The sequence below is a fragment of the Sprattus sprattus genome (genome assembly GCF_963457725.1).
Source record: "Sprattus sprattus genome assembly, chromosome: 5".
In the NCBI taxonomy this organism is placed as follows: Eukaryota; Metazoa; Chordata; class Actinopteri; order Clupeiformes; family Clupeidae; genus Sprattus; species Sprattus sprattus.
The window spans coordinates 34503280-34520069 of record NC_137924.1 but is presented as its reverse complement, the minus strand read 5'-3'; the positions used below and the strand labels follow the sequence as shown (position 1 = coordinate 34520069).

Below are 16790 nucleotides of genomic sequence, written 5' to 3'. Positions count from 1 at the left end.
AAAGCTCCTAGGAGACAATGCAGTATTTTTGCTTAAATGTCAGGGCACAGGTGATGGCAGGCAGGCTCACAATTGGCCTAAACCAAAATTGGAAGTATATCCCAACAGAAATGTTTCTGACCTTAAGGATGCTGGACAACTGGATGTTGTTGACTTCGAGAATACTGGACAACAGGAAAAAACCAAAGCCTTGTAAAGTATTGTTGGAGAAACACAGAACAGGGTGGATGTGAGCAATTACATGCAGAACTTATTCCAAATTTAAAATCTTTGTGGTAGAAGTTTATTTTTTTAAGCTCTTACTTTAGTTTTGTGAGCATTCTATATTTATATTAAACATTTTGGTAATTCTCTGGTCTTTTGTGTATTTAGTTTTTTTTATTGTTTATTTTTTAAAGAAAACAGTAGGCTGTATTTGAAAAGAAGGCAATGATTTATTTTCAACCCTAGGGGGAGCCAATGTGCTATGCATATATTTTCCTGCATTCTTTGTTCTGCTAGGCAGAAAACTCACCACCTACTGATTCCAGACCATTTGGGATCCTAAAACAGAATAATTTTGAGCACTTATAGTGGAGGCATTTATATGATGCGCATAGGCTATTTTGTCAAGGCCTAGAACAGTAATACCACTCAGTGAAATAGTCTAAAGAAACACCATGGTATTAGCCCATGATTATGCTTTCAGAACACAGCTAAACAATTTCAAAGAAATATTTTGCACTTCTTTATAATTTGTAATAATAACCAATTTGTAGCAAACAGTTAAGGATTTTGAACAGTTTTAAAGCCCTGACTAACCCTTTCCCCCACCCCCCGTGTCTTCCTCTCTCTTGAGTTCAGTTGATGCCTTGGGCCGATACTGCTCTAAGCCCAACTTGCAAAATTCTTGCTTAACCTGATAATCTCTGAAAATATTTCTATTAGGATTCTTTATCTAAACAAACATTTACACATCCACATACTTTTGTGTATTCCTGAGTTGGCTAACACCATGAAATATCAGGCATGTGTCTTCTATGGTATCAGATGTATTGTTCGTGCCAAACTAAGCCCCCCGTGTCCTGTTCCCTTTGCACTTGAACCCATAGTCACAGTTTTATCACTCCCTTTTAATCTTTATGAATGTGTCTTTCTTTGCTCCTACCTTCTTTTTTTTCCTAATCTGTCGATATCACCCTGTTTGACAAATAGTCCCAGAGCAGAGATTACAGGGCTTGCTTTTTGTGTTTCATGTTGATAAATGAAATGTTTCCTGGTTTAGGCAGTACATTTGCCTCCAGGATGATTGCTTGACCTAATGTTAACTGTAGATAAAAGGGTGTGTGTGTGTGTGTGTGTCGGGGGGGGGGGGGGGGGGGGTGTGTGTGTGTGACACACTAGGAGCTGAGATTATCCTGTCTGTATACTCTTCATCCCTGCAGGTCTGTCTGGGCCTCACTGACTGTCAGCCTATCAGGTGGCCCTGCCCTGGTGAGATGTGATGCACTCTGAGCTGATTGGCCGAGCGCTGCTCTGGTGAGGATAGTGCCTATGGTGACGTTGGCTCAGGAATGCTTCAAACATCCCTCAGACACGTCTATTGGGTGGTGGAAAGGACAGTTTTCTCACCAGTCTAATACCAATTTGTTAACTGATATATTACTATACTTTGATATATAAATATATATATATATATATATGACATATATATAAGTATATCACTGATGCATTCTGAGATTCTTTGGAATGAAAAGTGCGTTAAAAATAAAATGAATTATTATTATTGATATACATTACTCTAATTCTTTGCTGTACTTAGACATTCTTTTGTTCCAGTCTTCTGATGTGAAATGGGAATCTAACTAACAAATTGTCATGATGTAAAAGTTCATGAACTTATTTCTAAAATATGTCTTAAAACTCAGGACCTCCTACTTTGCTCAGATATGTGTTTCAAAAAGCCCATGTAGGTGAGGCCTGGGATTTGTCAGTAAGACTCTTTATTGGATCAAGCGCCTTCACCTTGCTCTATTAAGTCCGTCAAAGAAAACTTGAAGGATTTCTTTTCAAAGGAAGTACCTATTCACACCTACATTTAATGGTTTCAATAATATTAGATGAGCAGAGTATAAAATGTTTGCTGTATTCAGTTAAAATACCACAACGCAAAGTTAATAATTCAAAATTCCCATTATTTATTACAAAAATATACAAAAAGAAAACATCCTGTTCACTTTTTTGTTCTACCATTTTCAGAGAAATATAGCTTTGGTGGAGAAAGTTCTGCTTTCTCCACAATCACCTCTGTCAGTCACTGGGTTAGCACACACACACCCGCACACACACACACGCACACAGGAGGTGCAGCATTCACACACATGACAATCAGCAGTAGTATGTACCTTCTTGGTGCATCCATCACAGACACGTTAAGGTGCTGTGCTTATTGTGCAGTGAGATTAAATTACAAGCAGAGGAACAGCTGGATGACCTTATCCAGGCAGGAGGTAGGGCTTTCATTCAACTTGCCACAGGTAGTACAACAGAGACAGGAGAGAAAGCACCTGGCTCCATTCACACCTTGTTATAGCACCGTTGTGAAATATTTGTGCACTTGCACTCAAATTTATTCCTCTCATCAACAAAATGGACAGAAAAACAGAACCGTACCTAATACCTTCAATCATTTCATGTCCGGTTAGAACATGCAGCATGGAAGCACAATCTGACGGACAGACTATGCCCAGAAGGCTGGATTTGGCAAGTTCAAGTGGATTGAATTAGCACTCCCATGTTTCATAATGGTTGCATCTTTGAAAACAGACCTAGCACACTGTACCAAGGGGATCATTGCTTTTTAACTCCTCTCTAAGGTACTAACCAGTCCTAGTAACTGCACAGCAGAGAAATTAGACCTCAACCTGCAATTTTGCAAATTTAAAAAAATTAATAAAAAAAAAAAAATGACTGCCATTAAAGACAGGAACAGAATTAAAACATGATAGTTGTTATCCTCTGTCTCTTTTATGGAGCTGAGAGTCTGTGAGGTCCCACAGTCCATTCAACTTTCCAGAAAGATCCTCCTCCGTCACAATACTTTCCACACAGGACTAGAGTTGAAATGATGTACCCCCCCACTGTATGGAGTCTGGTCAGAGACCACAGACGGTATCCTGCCCACTCTGCCTATTCAGGATGCTCCCTTTGTGCACGTCCCTGCAGTATCCTGCAGATTTGCCTTTGATCTGCCAAGGAAAGACAAATGCTCTGTTTAGTATGCATTTCATGTGCTGTGTTCTGAAGTATGCTCTGTTTAGTATGCATTTCATGTGCTGCGTTCTGAAGTATGCGCTGTTTAGTATGCATTTTGTGTGTGTTTGTTTTTATTTTTACTGTATGCACCCATACACCAGAGCAAATTTTAGGTAGGTGTAAACCTACTTGACAATAAATCAGATTCTGATTTGCGGTGTTCTGAAGTAGGCTCGGTTTAGTATGCATTTCATGTGCTGTGTTCTGAAGTATGCTCTCTGCCCTGTTTGCTCATGGAGGGTGAAATGTTTAGGGGATTCCGACAGAGCATAGGACCTTTATCCCCAGCTTTCAGCTGCGGCCATGTGCTCTTGACACAGCAACAGGCTTGCAACTGAACCGCTGGACCGCTTGATTGACAGCAATCAGTCCGAGCAGAAAGGTTCAGAACCCAATCCTCCTCTACTTCAACCCCACCACTCCCTCTCACCTGTTGTGTGCCATGTGGCTCTTGACCAGGTGCCCAGCGGCCAGTGCCGACATGAGTGAAAGCTCCCCTGCCAACACGGTGGCACACACCACTTGCGCCAGGTGCCGGGCATTGTCCCCAGGGTTGTCCTGATTGGCTCCCTGCACTCCAAGCATCTGCAACAAAGTGGGCATTGTTAGCCATGCCTTTCTCTCCAACACTGCGTCTGTGTCTAAGCACTGGCATTACGTCAACACACAATTCCCATTTAACCAGTTCTAGCCAAACATGCTGTATCTGTTTGTTTGAACTATGGCTCCGTACCTTCAGACAGGACTGCTGGGGGGCCAGGTTGGTGCCCCCGCCCACTGTGCCCAGCTCCAGAGAGGGCATGGTGCAGCTAATGTACAGGTCCTCCCCTGTTGGGCCTGTTGCCTCCATCAGGGTGATGCAGTTGGAGCTGCCCACAGTCTGAGCTGGGTCCTGTTGGGGAAAGAAACACAGTCCAGGTTATGCCTCTGAACCCTAGACCATGATCTTCAGATAGCTGGTTTTTGATCATATCTGAGGCTGTTTTAGTGTTCATCTGGTGACTAGCGGGTGCGGTCTGATGTCCACTCTGCTCTGAGCCGGAGAGGGAGGAGTCTTACCTGGCCACAAGCGATGTAAATGGCTGCCACGATGTTGGCGGCGTGAGCATTGTAGCCCCCGATGCTTCCAGCCATGGCAGAGCCCACAAGGTTCTTGTTGATGTTGACATCCACTAATGACTCAGTTCTGGTTTTTAAAACCTGGGAAACAAGAGGATGAACAGAACGTCAGGCCAGTGATTCATACTAAGTATAGATGTGTTTTAATGATAACCCGTGTGTGTGTGTGTGTGTGTGTTTGGGGGCGGGGGTGAGTCTTTACCTCTCTAACTACTTTGGCTGAGATGGTGGCTTCACACACCACAGACTTCCCTCTTCCTTCGATCCAGTTGATAGCAGCAGGTTTTTTGTCAGTGCAGAAGTTCCCACTGACTGCCAAGACCTGCACGGCAGGGAACTGCTCCTGCAGTCTGGACAGAGCCTGCTCTGTGCCCTGAAACAAGAGGGAGCAGTTAGTATACATTTACACGCCATATAGTACATATCATCAGCCTAAATAGTTAATTTCCTTCATGCTTATTATGAATAGTGTTATCAGTGGAAATATTTCGTTCCCCCACTAATCTCAGATTGTCAGTTCACAGATCCAAATGCTGACCTAAAAAAAGCCCTCAAATGTTTATTTACTTTCTCAGACGTACCTTTGAGATCATGTTCATACCCATGGCGTCTCCTGTTTTGGACTGGAAGCGGATATAGAGATTTCTTCCAGCCAGGCTAATCAGAAGCTTCTCCAGGCGAGCAAATCTGCAAAGAATGAATATCACTCAGTCTCTCTCTCTCCTCACCCAACTTATATACATTATCTCTGGGTCACACTGAAGGTCTGGACCCATAAGAGATTATGAGCAGACTGCTGGGTCAGGTCATATTTGCAAAAATGATTAAACAAAGAGAATGTGATGTTCTCCAAAACACACGTCCTACAAATGCTTGTTCATAATCACATGGTTCTAAATGACATTCCCATAATGCATTTGCTACCAGACTACTACTCTGTTTAGAGTCAAATGCACGATTGTTACACTCAACACATAGTTGCTTTCACAAACAGCCAGAGAGAAACTCAATATGAAAGTATAATGCTGCTCTCGACTCATTACCTGCTGGTGTTGTCAAAAGCCTCTTTGGTGTACTTGAAGCCTTCTGAACTCTCCAACCAGGCCTTGACCTCTGCAGCCATGCAGGCCGAGGGCAGGCGCACCACGGGGCCTCGCGTCATCCCGTCGGCCAGGACCTGGCTGTGGGCACCGCTGCTCAGCTGGAGAAGGGAGGGCAAAGGGTAAAGTTCAAAGGTCTCAAAAACTAGAACTTAGAAACACCACATTAAGTCACCTATGTTTAAAACCTCCGTTATACGGATATTACTACTTGTATGTATAATGGTATTGTTACGCCAATGATAAAAAGATGTTATTATTGATAATAAGGGAGTTGTAATTGCACAGGTGAAAGATTTTTATCTTCAGTAAGGGTCTTACGGCGATAGCTCTGCAGCCGCGGTTGGTACTGGCCACTAGACAACCCTCCGTTGTGGCCATTGGGACTTGGAACTGCTTTCCATCTAGGAAGAGAGGCCCTGCCACTCCCACCGGCACAGGCATGTAGCCAATCACATTCTCGCAACAGGTTCCCATCACCTGATAATCAAAAGGGTTACAAATTGATTGAAAGGCTCTTTTCCCAGGTCATACCACATAGCATACCATTTAGATTTTAGTGGACTATAACTATTTATTAATACAAAATGATCTTATACATACTAGATATGAAATATATTTTCCTTCTTGTAAGCTTACCAGAGAGTAGTCATAGTCCTTGTAAGGCAGGCAGGTAAGGGCAGAGGGGTTGGGGAGGTTCGGTGAGAGGATCTTCCTGCGGATCACCACGCCTCTCTCTGGGGTCTCCATGATGTTCTCCAGCTTGTAGCTTGGAATGTGTTTGGATTTCACCAGAGCAATCACCTCCTCGTCACTCAAATACCTTGCACCCATCTATTGTCACAGAAACAAAAAAAACCTTTAAATATCACTGTCGTACCTCAAAATGGATGGTTTCTTTTAGGAAGTAAAACCTTGCTTAAGCGGGGGGAACTCAAGTTTAAAGGGTAGATGGTGTCAGGGCTGGGCTGGCTTCTGCTTTCACGTCACACGCTAATTGTTTAAGAGTAAGCGAGCAGGTAAGGTGAATAAGCTCATTAGCTCACGATCACACCATACAGGAAATAGCCGTAGAGTAAAACCACTTAGGATATAGGATATAGGATATATCTCCACTACAAGTAGGCCTGAAGGCAAGCACAAAGCTCTCCCTTTATTTCATCAATATGAAATGTACCGAAGGTGCACTACACAAGAGTTTGAGATGATATTTTTCAAAATGATCTACCACCACACATTTGTACAGACTGGAACAAACACATGCACAACACATGCACACTACCCCAGTTTTAGAATGAGGGATCCACAAGTGGAGGCTCTTACCTCAGGGTTTCTCAGTATGGACACACACTCATCTATAGGCCGGGGCTCTGACGGAGGGTTGGGCTGCAGCACAGCTGAGGCAGGTTCTCTCTGTTCTTCAGCGTTCTCCACCTCCCCCACTGCAAACAGGCTCTTGTGTTCCAATGGTTTCAGGGTGGGCAGTGGCCGGATCACCTCAGCTGGGTCCAGACAAAGGCAGGCGCTTTGGTCAGTCTGATACATCATGACTCATCCCCAAGTTTAATTCTTTTATAGCAAGCACCATGCAAATAACTAAATGACTCACTCATAAACCACATGCCCATACACACTGAGAATGTTAATAATACACAAATATGGAGCCTGTAAAACATGCCAAATCATCCACTGTATTACCTCTCTCCTCCTTGGTGATGGGGACGGGTAGGTTAGGGGTTTTCTGTGGGCTTTTAGGTTGTGGCATCGCCTCCTTCCGGCAGCACTGGTCAGGAGTCCACTTGGGGTTCCGCAACGAGCCTGATATGGGACCCTTCAGGGACAGGGTTGACTCGGTCTCCACCTGCTCGAAGAAGATGTATTTGACGGCCAGGAGGAGAGCCAGGCTCAGAGTGATGAGCTGCTCAATGTCCATACTGATCATCCTGCAGAGGCAAACATGGGAAACAAACATCAGTCAGTTTCAGAGTTCAAAATTCAACCTTCTCATGACTGTCAGTCGAGCTCTTGATATTTATAGATTTATATGGTGATAGATGAAATATATAGATAGCCGGTCAATGCTAAGTGGAAACTACCTTGAGAGATAGAATTGCCACAGAGGCCTCTCTGGGTCGATCCTTGTGGGTCCATGGTCTGGAAGGCGGAGTCCTGTAGGTGGTAGTGCTATGGTGCCGTTGCCAGAACTCGGCTCAGCAATCCAGCGGCTGTGGGCATGGACCATAACCAGGCCAAGAGACTGCAGCGGAGGGGGAGAGAAACCACAACCATTAATTTAAAAGACAAAACATCTCTTTCAGTTAGCAGTACTGACGCACTGAACAAGTCACATTACAGATGAATCTGAAAAAAAAGCCTGGGTGTGGCGCCATTGAGAGCCTGGGTGTGGAGCACTTACCATGATCATTTTCACCCTCTGGGAGACTGGGTTGGGCTTGTTGTCCTCCTCCTCTTCCATCACACGGGCAAAGTGACTCAGCTGCCAGATGGGATGGCCCTCACGACTCTCTCTGGACAACTGCAACGGCGAGAGACAAATTCACAATGTAGAACAGTCACAGAAAGAGAGACACATATCAGAGACGAGCGGCGGATCTACTCACCTCCAGCACCAGTGACACACAGGCAGGGAAGAAGGTCATGAAGACAAAGTAGTTGGCCAGGACAGACATGCAGCCGAAACAGCACATGATCTCCAACTGACGCACACCTAACAGACAACCAGCAGATATGGAAAAATATAAGATCACGAACACGCATTTGTTTTGCAAATCCATTCTGAACATGGGCATGTCCATTTGCCCTCGTGGGGTTTGCTATGGTGTACCTGACATAGTGCCCACGCCAATCACCAGGCATTCAACCACGGCATCCAGAGTGAACGTGGGTCCCAGGACTGCCATTCCACGGGCAATGTTTTCTCTTACTTCATCCTGTAAAACAAACACCATAGACATGTATCCTTGATCCAACTCTGTGGTGGCCAAAGAAAGAAAACCTCAAAGAAAGAAAACCTCATTGTTTGTGAGAGAGATAAAAAAAAAAATACTTTAAATATACCTGAGAGTTTGAACTCAATGCGAACTTGGCAAGGGCACTTGCTTTGGAAAGGTCAATCAGCAGTAAGAAAAAGGGTAACGCCTCACTGTGAAAAAAATAAGTCATTGGGTTACATTTTATGACGTCTTTCCACATGTTATATGTATTCTGGTTGAGACCAATCCATCTGTAATATGGGGCTTACTTTAGTCCAGTGAGCTCTTTGTCTAGGAAGTGAATGACCACAGTGCTGAAAACAAAGCTGGAGAATATTGTGAAGAGTCCTGCAATACCTGCAACCAAATTTAAAAATAAACACAAAACATTAAGCAAAGCGCAAGAATAGACCATTCCCATCATCATTGAAAGTGTGTGATTAATACTAACTGCATGGTAGTAAGTAGGCCCTTACCTAAAATATATTTTGAGCCCAGTTGACGTAGATTCTGGAACTGAAAGTAGATGTACACAATGGCTATGCAACGGGTAATGGTCAGGATGATGATGTCACTGCTTAGTACTGGCTGTAACAGAGAAGAGGAAACAGCAACCGGACATCAGCAAAAGGACATTCATCATCAATTTCAGGGCAGTATTATCTCAGCAAACTATAATTCATCTAGATCAGGCCAGTATTAAACCAGAATATTAGGATTGAACCTAGTTACAGCAGGAGCAACCACAACTTTTGATTAAGACAGTATCATAAAACGGATAAAAGTTATCAGTAAGGTTATTTTGTAACTGAACTGGCAAAGCATGACAAAGATGAAGTTTAAAAAAAAAAAAAAAACATTCAGAGAATGACATGACTCATTTATAATGGATTCCTTGAATAGAATCAGATGTTTTTGGAATGACAAGAATGTAACTCTCCCTGTCAAACATGTCAAAAACACGTCATGCAGTCACAGTGCTGTACCATACCTCTTCAGGTTTTTGACAGACATAGTTCCATCCGCAGATCTGGTCGTTGCCCGTAAACATGTTCATGGACATCATGCAGATGGTGAGGGTGACGGTCCCCACGATCACTTCCCAGGGGTGGGAGGCCACGAACAGCCCATGCATGCTAAAAAGCCGAGTGAGCATGATTCCTGTTTCTGGAGAGAGAAAACAAGTACCTAGGGTTGGCAAACGGCAAAACCAAATGAATCACAACATAACTAACTCTGATGTATGGCCCCAACCCTATTTCAATATAAACCGACAGTGTCAAGGATGCAGGTGGTCTTGAATACACGTTCACGTCGATCACCACGCAAATGAGCATGTCACACACATGTACATTAGACCGCAATGTTTCGTTTCCGAAAGCAAGAATGTGTGAGGTGTGTGGAAATGCCCCATGAAATAGCAGGTACGTCAACGACCATTAGTTGTCATGTTTTGCTAGGACACCATCCACGCCCTGGCTTTGGTACAGCTACAACACTAGCAGACACTGCTACAATTAATACGGTACCAGTATGGTTGTTGGATACGATCACACAAATGCTCCTAGCATCTGTTTACCAATATAGTATGACCACACTTTTGTACCAAAGCAAAGTCAACGCGTACATTTACGAGAGCGTCTATTCCTCTCCGACACCTTACCCTCGCGAAAATTGATGTGTTAGCTTAAATCATGTCACATACTCATCAATAATATAACTGAATAGAAACCTTAAGTTCCCTTTGAACATTTGAAATGTGTCTAAGACTAAAATAAAAGTTAAGTTTAGAAGATCAAATGGAGCTACTTAGCCTACCAATGTCAGGGAGGGTCAAAGAATTAGGACGTTTCTTTGTTCCACTTAAGTCCTCACTGGAAACGCTGCAGATTGTGAACACTCCAATTACTCTCCATGTATCTTCTTAAATAATATTCCGACCTCCAAACATGTTATGAGCTGACGATAAATAAATACAGACGAGAATAATCCATGGCTCCTCGCTTGAGAAGGTACTCTCAGGCGAAGACCAATAGGCCAGCGACATCCGGGAGTAACGCGTATGGAGCGATGGCATGTGACTGCGTCAGCACATAGTCAGACCAATCATGTTACAGGGCCATATCTGTAAGCACAGAGGACACGCCCAGTCGCCAAGGCGACGGCCTTGGAGGTGTTGCTTACCAGAGGACGCGTGATCTCACCATCAACTCTTGAGCCAATTTGAGTGGGTGACAATCAATACGGGGCTCCATCATTGGCTCGATCAAACTAGTTTTAAATGTAGCGATTGACTATGCCGTTTTATGATTTAATTCCTAAAAATGAGAATAAAAAAAGAATACATATTTCAACGTGGAAAAACATAAGCACTGATAAATTACACTATAATAGATGGCCAAAATGCCATTAATCCTAGTATATACAGTGAGGTTCTGAAACTAGGCTACATAAACATCTGTGATATTTTCATGTTAACCTGAAATTAATCAAATCGTTTGAGGATTTACAAACATTTAAAACACAAAAAGTTATGTTAGACACATTTGCCATGTAAAATGAAGAAGAAATATTTCGATATATTCGATGATATGACGACGACGTTCATGTTTACTCTTTTATGCAAAAGGTCATATATCTTGAGTTTTATCCCTTTCACTGAAGCACATAGTCAGATGACACTCATATTGACATCGTATAGCCTCAGATTGTTCCAATCAACTTGCGCCACTGTTCACTCTTCATAAAATTGTCTGTGGTTCAAGGTTTCCAGCAGAACATTGTATGCTATAGCATTTTTATAGTGGGAAACATGGCATCAGAACGTCAAAGTGTCAGAAGTCAAATTGTTATTCTAAGCGTGGCTTTCTTAGTGTTAAATCATGGCGAGACTGAGTGTTGAAGGGTCAGTTGCAGGGCACACTTTTTCATTATTGTTCAATATTGCCATAAACCTTGCCAAAGACGATTTTTGAAAGATTTAGACCAGTTAGTTAGCAGTTGGCAATATGCTGAGATGGCCTTATGATTTCTTCATAACATAATCCCGAGACTACTAAAAATTCTTACCTTACTATCATCAATGAGTGCATGAGGATTTTTAAAATAAAATAAAATAGGTCAACGGTGCCTGCATGCAGCGGCCCCACCCCCAAATTTAAAAGACTAATACAAAAAATGCATTCTAAATAATTTTACACCTTCTAGGGGGCAGCACCTAAAATTATACAGTTGCCATTAATAGGCAAAATGGCCATGGCTGCACTGAAATATGCCTGCTATTTTTTGTATTGTATGTCCACATATTTGGAACACTTTAGAACACATATTGGAACACGTCTCAGATTGTACCACACTTTGGACTGTCTCAGACTGTACCACAAGGTTTTCCATAGCAAGGAATTATACCGTGAGAAAACATAAAAGAAATTACAGAGCCCCCTGGTGGTGATTTGTTTTATTTTCGGAGCCTTTTCACATTCCCTTGCAATACCTTTGCATTACCTCACAATATCTTTGCGTTCCCTCGCTCAGAAGTATTGGTGAGCTAAATATATTTGAGCACAGAAAAAAAATCCTCACCATGACACTTGGGGCTCTGTAGTAAATAGAGATACGTGATAAGTATTTGCTGGGTCGGCCGGAGGAGAGGGAAAGGGCAGGGGTAGGCTCTTCTCTCTTCATCTTCTTTTCTTTACTTTCTTAGAAAGGCCCTGGGCCTGTTCTCTCCCTCTCCTCTCCTCCTGACTCTCACCTTCACCCACCTTCTCTTGTCCTTTTTCCTTTTTCCTTGTAGGTTTAGTTTTACAGTTAGTGATTTAAGACACGAAGAAATCAGGCAGAAAATAACACGCGGTATGTAAATAGCAGGCACAGGGCACAGATGTCAAGAAATGTGCACTTACCAGTGAAAACATGTATACCAATAAATATATTGAGTTTTTGTTTTTATATGTAATATTTGCAATTATCATATACCATATAATCTACAATAAAATCACATTATCATATAATACCACATTTTCACACCTGAGATGGTTCTAAAATGAAGTTATATATAGTTAAACCAATTATTTGTGGGGAGACCGTATTTCAGATTTATGACATCTGCCGTCGAAACGGTGCACTCGGCATAGCTTGAAAAGAGACTGATGACACTTCCTCTGATTTTGGCGGGTAATCTCGCTAACTTTAGCTACTTATCTATAACTTGAATAGTAACTTTATTGAAATTCTCAAAAGGTTTGTCACACAAAGCACATTTCCTCAAAAACACAGGGATGAGTGATCGAATAAGCGATTCCGAAAATGAGGACCTGGACGAAAACCTTTACCTGAAGAGGTCAGTTATGATATCGATGTTTTCGAGGTACTTGAGGATAGGTTCCTTACGTTTGATGCTGACCTGATATTATATAGCAACAGCTGATTGAAGATTTAGTCAAACTCTGTGGTAAGCCATAAGTATGAAACAGTTGTAACAACGACAAAGCAAATTTAGAAAAGTGGTTGGTTGATTTATCTTAATGTATATGTTAATAATTCATAAATGACCACCCTGTATTTAATGTAGACATACTGTTAATTGTTTTCCTAACACGGTCATTGTGCTAACAAGCTAACATAGCTAAATTGCTTCCAAGCTAGCTAAAAAATGTCAATGCAGTAAATAACATTGCATTACAAACGACAAGACTATGAACCAATTCTTCTGAGAGAGCTAGTGGAAATGTGCAAATAAAAGACACAGCTTTTGTCACATAAAAAAACTACTGGCTAACTAACTTTAACTAGTTTGTTCAAGCTGTCTAGGCATGTCTGGTTGTGTGGTTAATTTACAGCTCCCTAAAGCAACTCCCTAACATTACCTAATCATACCGGCTTAATTTTAAGCAGCAGTTGTCATTTTTCCCATTGCCCACATTTCCCTTTTCTAGGTTAATGTTAGGACAGAGCTCAGCCCTATCTGACTCCGGTGTCAAGATCAAAGTTAATGGTAAGGGTGCATAACTTACAGTGATGGCTATGCAATTATGACTCTCCATAAATTGTGATAATTAGCTAACTTTTCCTAATTAAATTAATGTTAGTCATCCAGACAAGTTGATGCACACAGTAAGGGAATGCGAAGAGTATCACCCTGTTTGAATTGTCCATGTCAGGTCCTTAGCGAACCTCAACAAAGTTCAGTAAAGCAACTGATGTGCTTGAAGTGCTTCACTGTGGACTTATTCTTGCTCTTTGTCTGACAGAATCTTCTCCTTTGATTGGAATGCTGAATATCCGCAGGATGACAGTTCCTGCTGCTCCACCTGCATCAGATAAAGTAACAATACATTCAGTGTTTTTAGCATTAACTCAATATTGAGTGAAGCTCTACAACACTCTGTATGCAATTATCTGTACTATAATCTAATACAAAATCAACTCCTTAAAACACATACAATCATACACACACAGTGCCAGGTCTCCCCAAGCAAGAACACTTAGACACAATGGTTATCTTTTGTAATTTTCTACAAATTCAGATTATATTCAGTTCTCTTCTTTGTTTGTCAAACATTTTCTCATTTTCACGCACATTGAACAATACACCTTCTGCATGAAACACACTATATATTATCTATATTAGCCATAAGACTCCACAACCAACACAACCAAACATTTAATTTTATGTAATGTAAGCTGCACTATGTTGTCTATTTATTTTATCTATTTGATTTCTTTTTTAAATGTGTATTAATTAATTTGTTTATGTTTATGTATATACTTAAATGCTATTCCTACTACTTTGCTGCTTTGGCAATTGAATTTCCCTCACGGGATTAATACAAGTTTTTTTATCTATCTATCTATCTTGCTTAAAATGGGAATAATAGTACTGGGAATAAATATTAATTTGAAACATACAGTACCCATTCATACTCATATTTTGTATCATTTTATTCATTGTTGATTAATACTGAAGACATCAAAACTATGAAAGAACACATATGCAATTATGTAGTAAACAAAAAAAGTTTAAAACAAACCATAATATGTTTATCCAATTGTTGGTTTCTTTTCTTTTTTTTGCGGTCGAACTCATCCCAAACCATCTCAATCCGGTTTTAGTTGGGTGATTGTGGAGGAAGGGTCATCTGATGTAGCACTCCATCCCTGTCCTTTTCAGGTCATATAGCCATTACATAGCCTGGAGGTGTGTTTGGGGTCATTGTCCTCTTGAAAAACAAATGATGGTCCCACTAAGCACAAACCAGATGAGATGGCATGTCGCTGCAGATTGCTGTGGTAGCCATGGCCGCTAAGTATGCCTTGAATTTTCAGTGTCACCAGCAAAGCACCATCACAACTCCTCCTCCATGCTTCATGGTGGGAACCACGCATGCAGAAACCATCCACCCTTCTTTGTCTCTCACGGAAACCAAAAATCTAAAATTTGGACTCATCAAACCAAAGTACAGATTTCTATGTATCCAATCCTTGTGTTTCTTGGCCCGAGTAATTCTCCTCTTGTTGTTCTTCTTCTTCAGTAGTGGCTTATTTGCAGCAATTTGACCATAAAGACCTGATTCACGCAGTCTCCTCTGAACAGTTGATGTTGAGATGTGTCTGCCACTTGAACTCTGTGATGCCGATTTGGACTCTAATCTGAGGTGCTGTTAAATGGCGGTTTCTGATGCTGGTAACTGTAACAAATGTATCCTCAGCAGCAGAGGTAACTTTCGATCTTTCCTTCCTGGGGCTGTCCTCATTAGGGGCAAGTTTCATCGTAGCGTTTGATGGTTTTTGCACACTTCGCGGATAGTTCTTGAAATTATCCGGATTGACTGACCTTCATGCCTTAAGGTAATGATGGACTGTCTTTTCTCCTCTCTTAGTTGAGTGGTTCAGTAGCAGTAATAGAGCTATTCAATGTATACAAACCCTTGACAAAGCACACCTGTTAATTAAAAAACATTCCTGGTGACTACCTCATGAGAGGTAGTTTAAGATTGAGATAGAGAGAATGCCAAGATTGTGCAAAGCTGTCATCAAAGCAAAAGGTGGCTACTTTGAAGAATGTAAAAAATAAAACCTAATGTTTACTACATAATTCCATATGTGTTCTTTCATAGTTTTGATGTCTTCAGTATTAATCTACATTGTAACAAATCATACAAAGTCTGGGGGTTACGTTTCAGTTAGTTAAGATGGTTTACGAAGAATTTATCATTTTTAATTTAGAGTGATGACTAATATACCACCAAATATGTTTTGCGTCAGAGCAAAGTTCATCTCTTTGAATACAGCCCAGTGTTAACTTTGTGAAGAAGCTGTAATTAGTATGAAATTATATGGAAGTGAACTGATGTACTTGTTGCTTTGTTTCTCTAGGTCAACCAGATGCCATCATATATCAACAGGTTTAAGTTCAATTCATCATTATTAACATTATAATAGAAGTAATGCATTAGGTATTTGGGATATGTTTTGTATTACAAAAAATGCATTTTTGTTCTCCTTTGGCAAGACATAGGACTGCAGAGACCTCAGTCGACAAAGATACACTGAACAATGATATGGGTAAGATCCAGCAATGTGATAAACACCAGTCAGCAAGAACATGGCTATCTTTGGGGTATCTTTAGATCCGATAAATAAAGTATAGAAAATACTAGAAGGCGAGCGCAGACCTTCGCCAAGACCAAATTAAACCACCCCATGATTCTGATTTCCGCAAATATTTGATGGGTTTTTCCTTGGCTCATGAAAATTGGGCCGGTAGTTTTGCGTAATTCTGCTGACAAACAAACAAATAGAGAGACAAACCAACCGCACCAAAAACATAATCTCCTTGCAAGGAAGTAAAAATATGTCTGATATTATCTAGACTAGAACATGCTGTACACTACCAAAGGACACATAGTTCCCTTTGTATTGTGTGCAGGCACTTTGCTTGAAGCTTTAGAAACCTTTGTTTACTCTGAAGCACAGGTTAGTATGTTCACATTTCATATTTTCCATTTTTTTGTACAAAATGCAATAGCCACAAAATGATTGGCCACATTAGACTTTGAAAATATTTGTGCAGTTTAAAGTTCATTTACAAACATAAGAACAGTGATAAGCATTTGTTATCTCAACCAGAAATACTTTTGAAGTTACTGCCCCCTGGTGACTCTTTTCTCACATTGCAGTGTTTTCACCATATTCTGTTCTGGCCTGTCAGTCGTAGTCACCAGCGACTTTGCAGCAGAACTACTTGTTTTTCTTGATGATACAAATGTTTGAAAATCATTGC

At 41.2% G+C, this 16790-nt stretch overlaps 1 protein-coding gene across 1 annotated transcript; it reads right to left on the bottom strand.

Annotated features, from left to right (window-relative positions):
- Nucleotides 1-2323: 2323 nt before the first annotated feature.
- Nucleotides 2324-10492, bottom strand: hmgcra (3-hydroxy-3-methylglutaryl-CoA reductase a). The gene is made up of 20 exons (XM_080838192.1): nt 10325-10492; nt 9498-9673; nt 8983-9094; nt 8776-8863; nt 8592-8676; nt 8359-8464; nt 8135-8241; nt 7930-8049; nt 7610-7770; nt 7212-7456; nt 6837-7015; nt 6153-6347; nt 5835-5993; nt 5457-5614; nt 4995-5100; nt 4616-4786; nt 4354-4494; nt 4028-4186; nt 3725-3879; nt 2324-3227 (listed from the first exon to the last, which is right to left on the bottom strand). The coding sequence occupies exons 2-20, from the start codon at nt 9660-9662 to the stop codon at nt 3173-3175; spliced, it is 2667 nt and encodes an 888-aa protein (XP_080694318.1). The 5' UTR covers nt 9663-9673; nt 10325-10492; the 3' UTR covers nt 2324-3172.
- Nucleotides 10493-16790: the final 6298 nt, after the last annotated feature.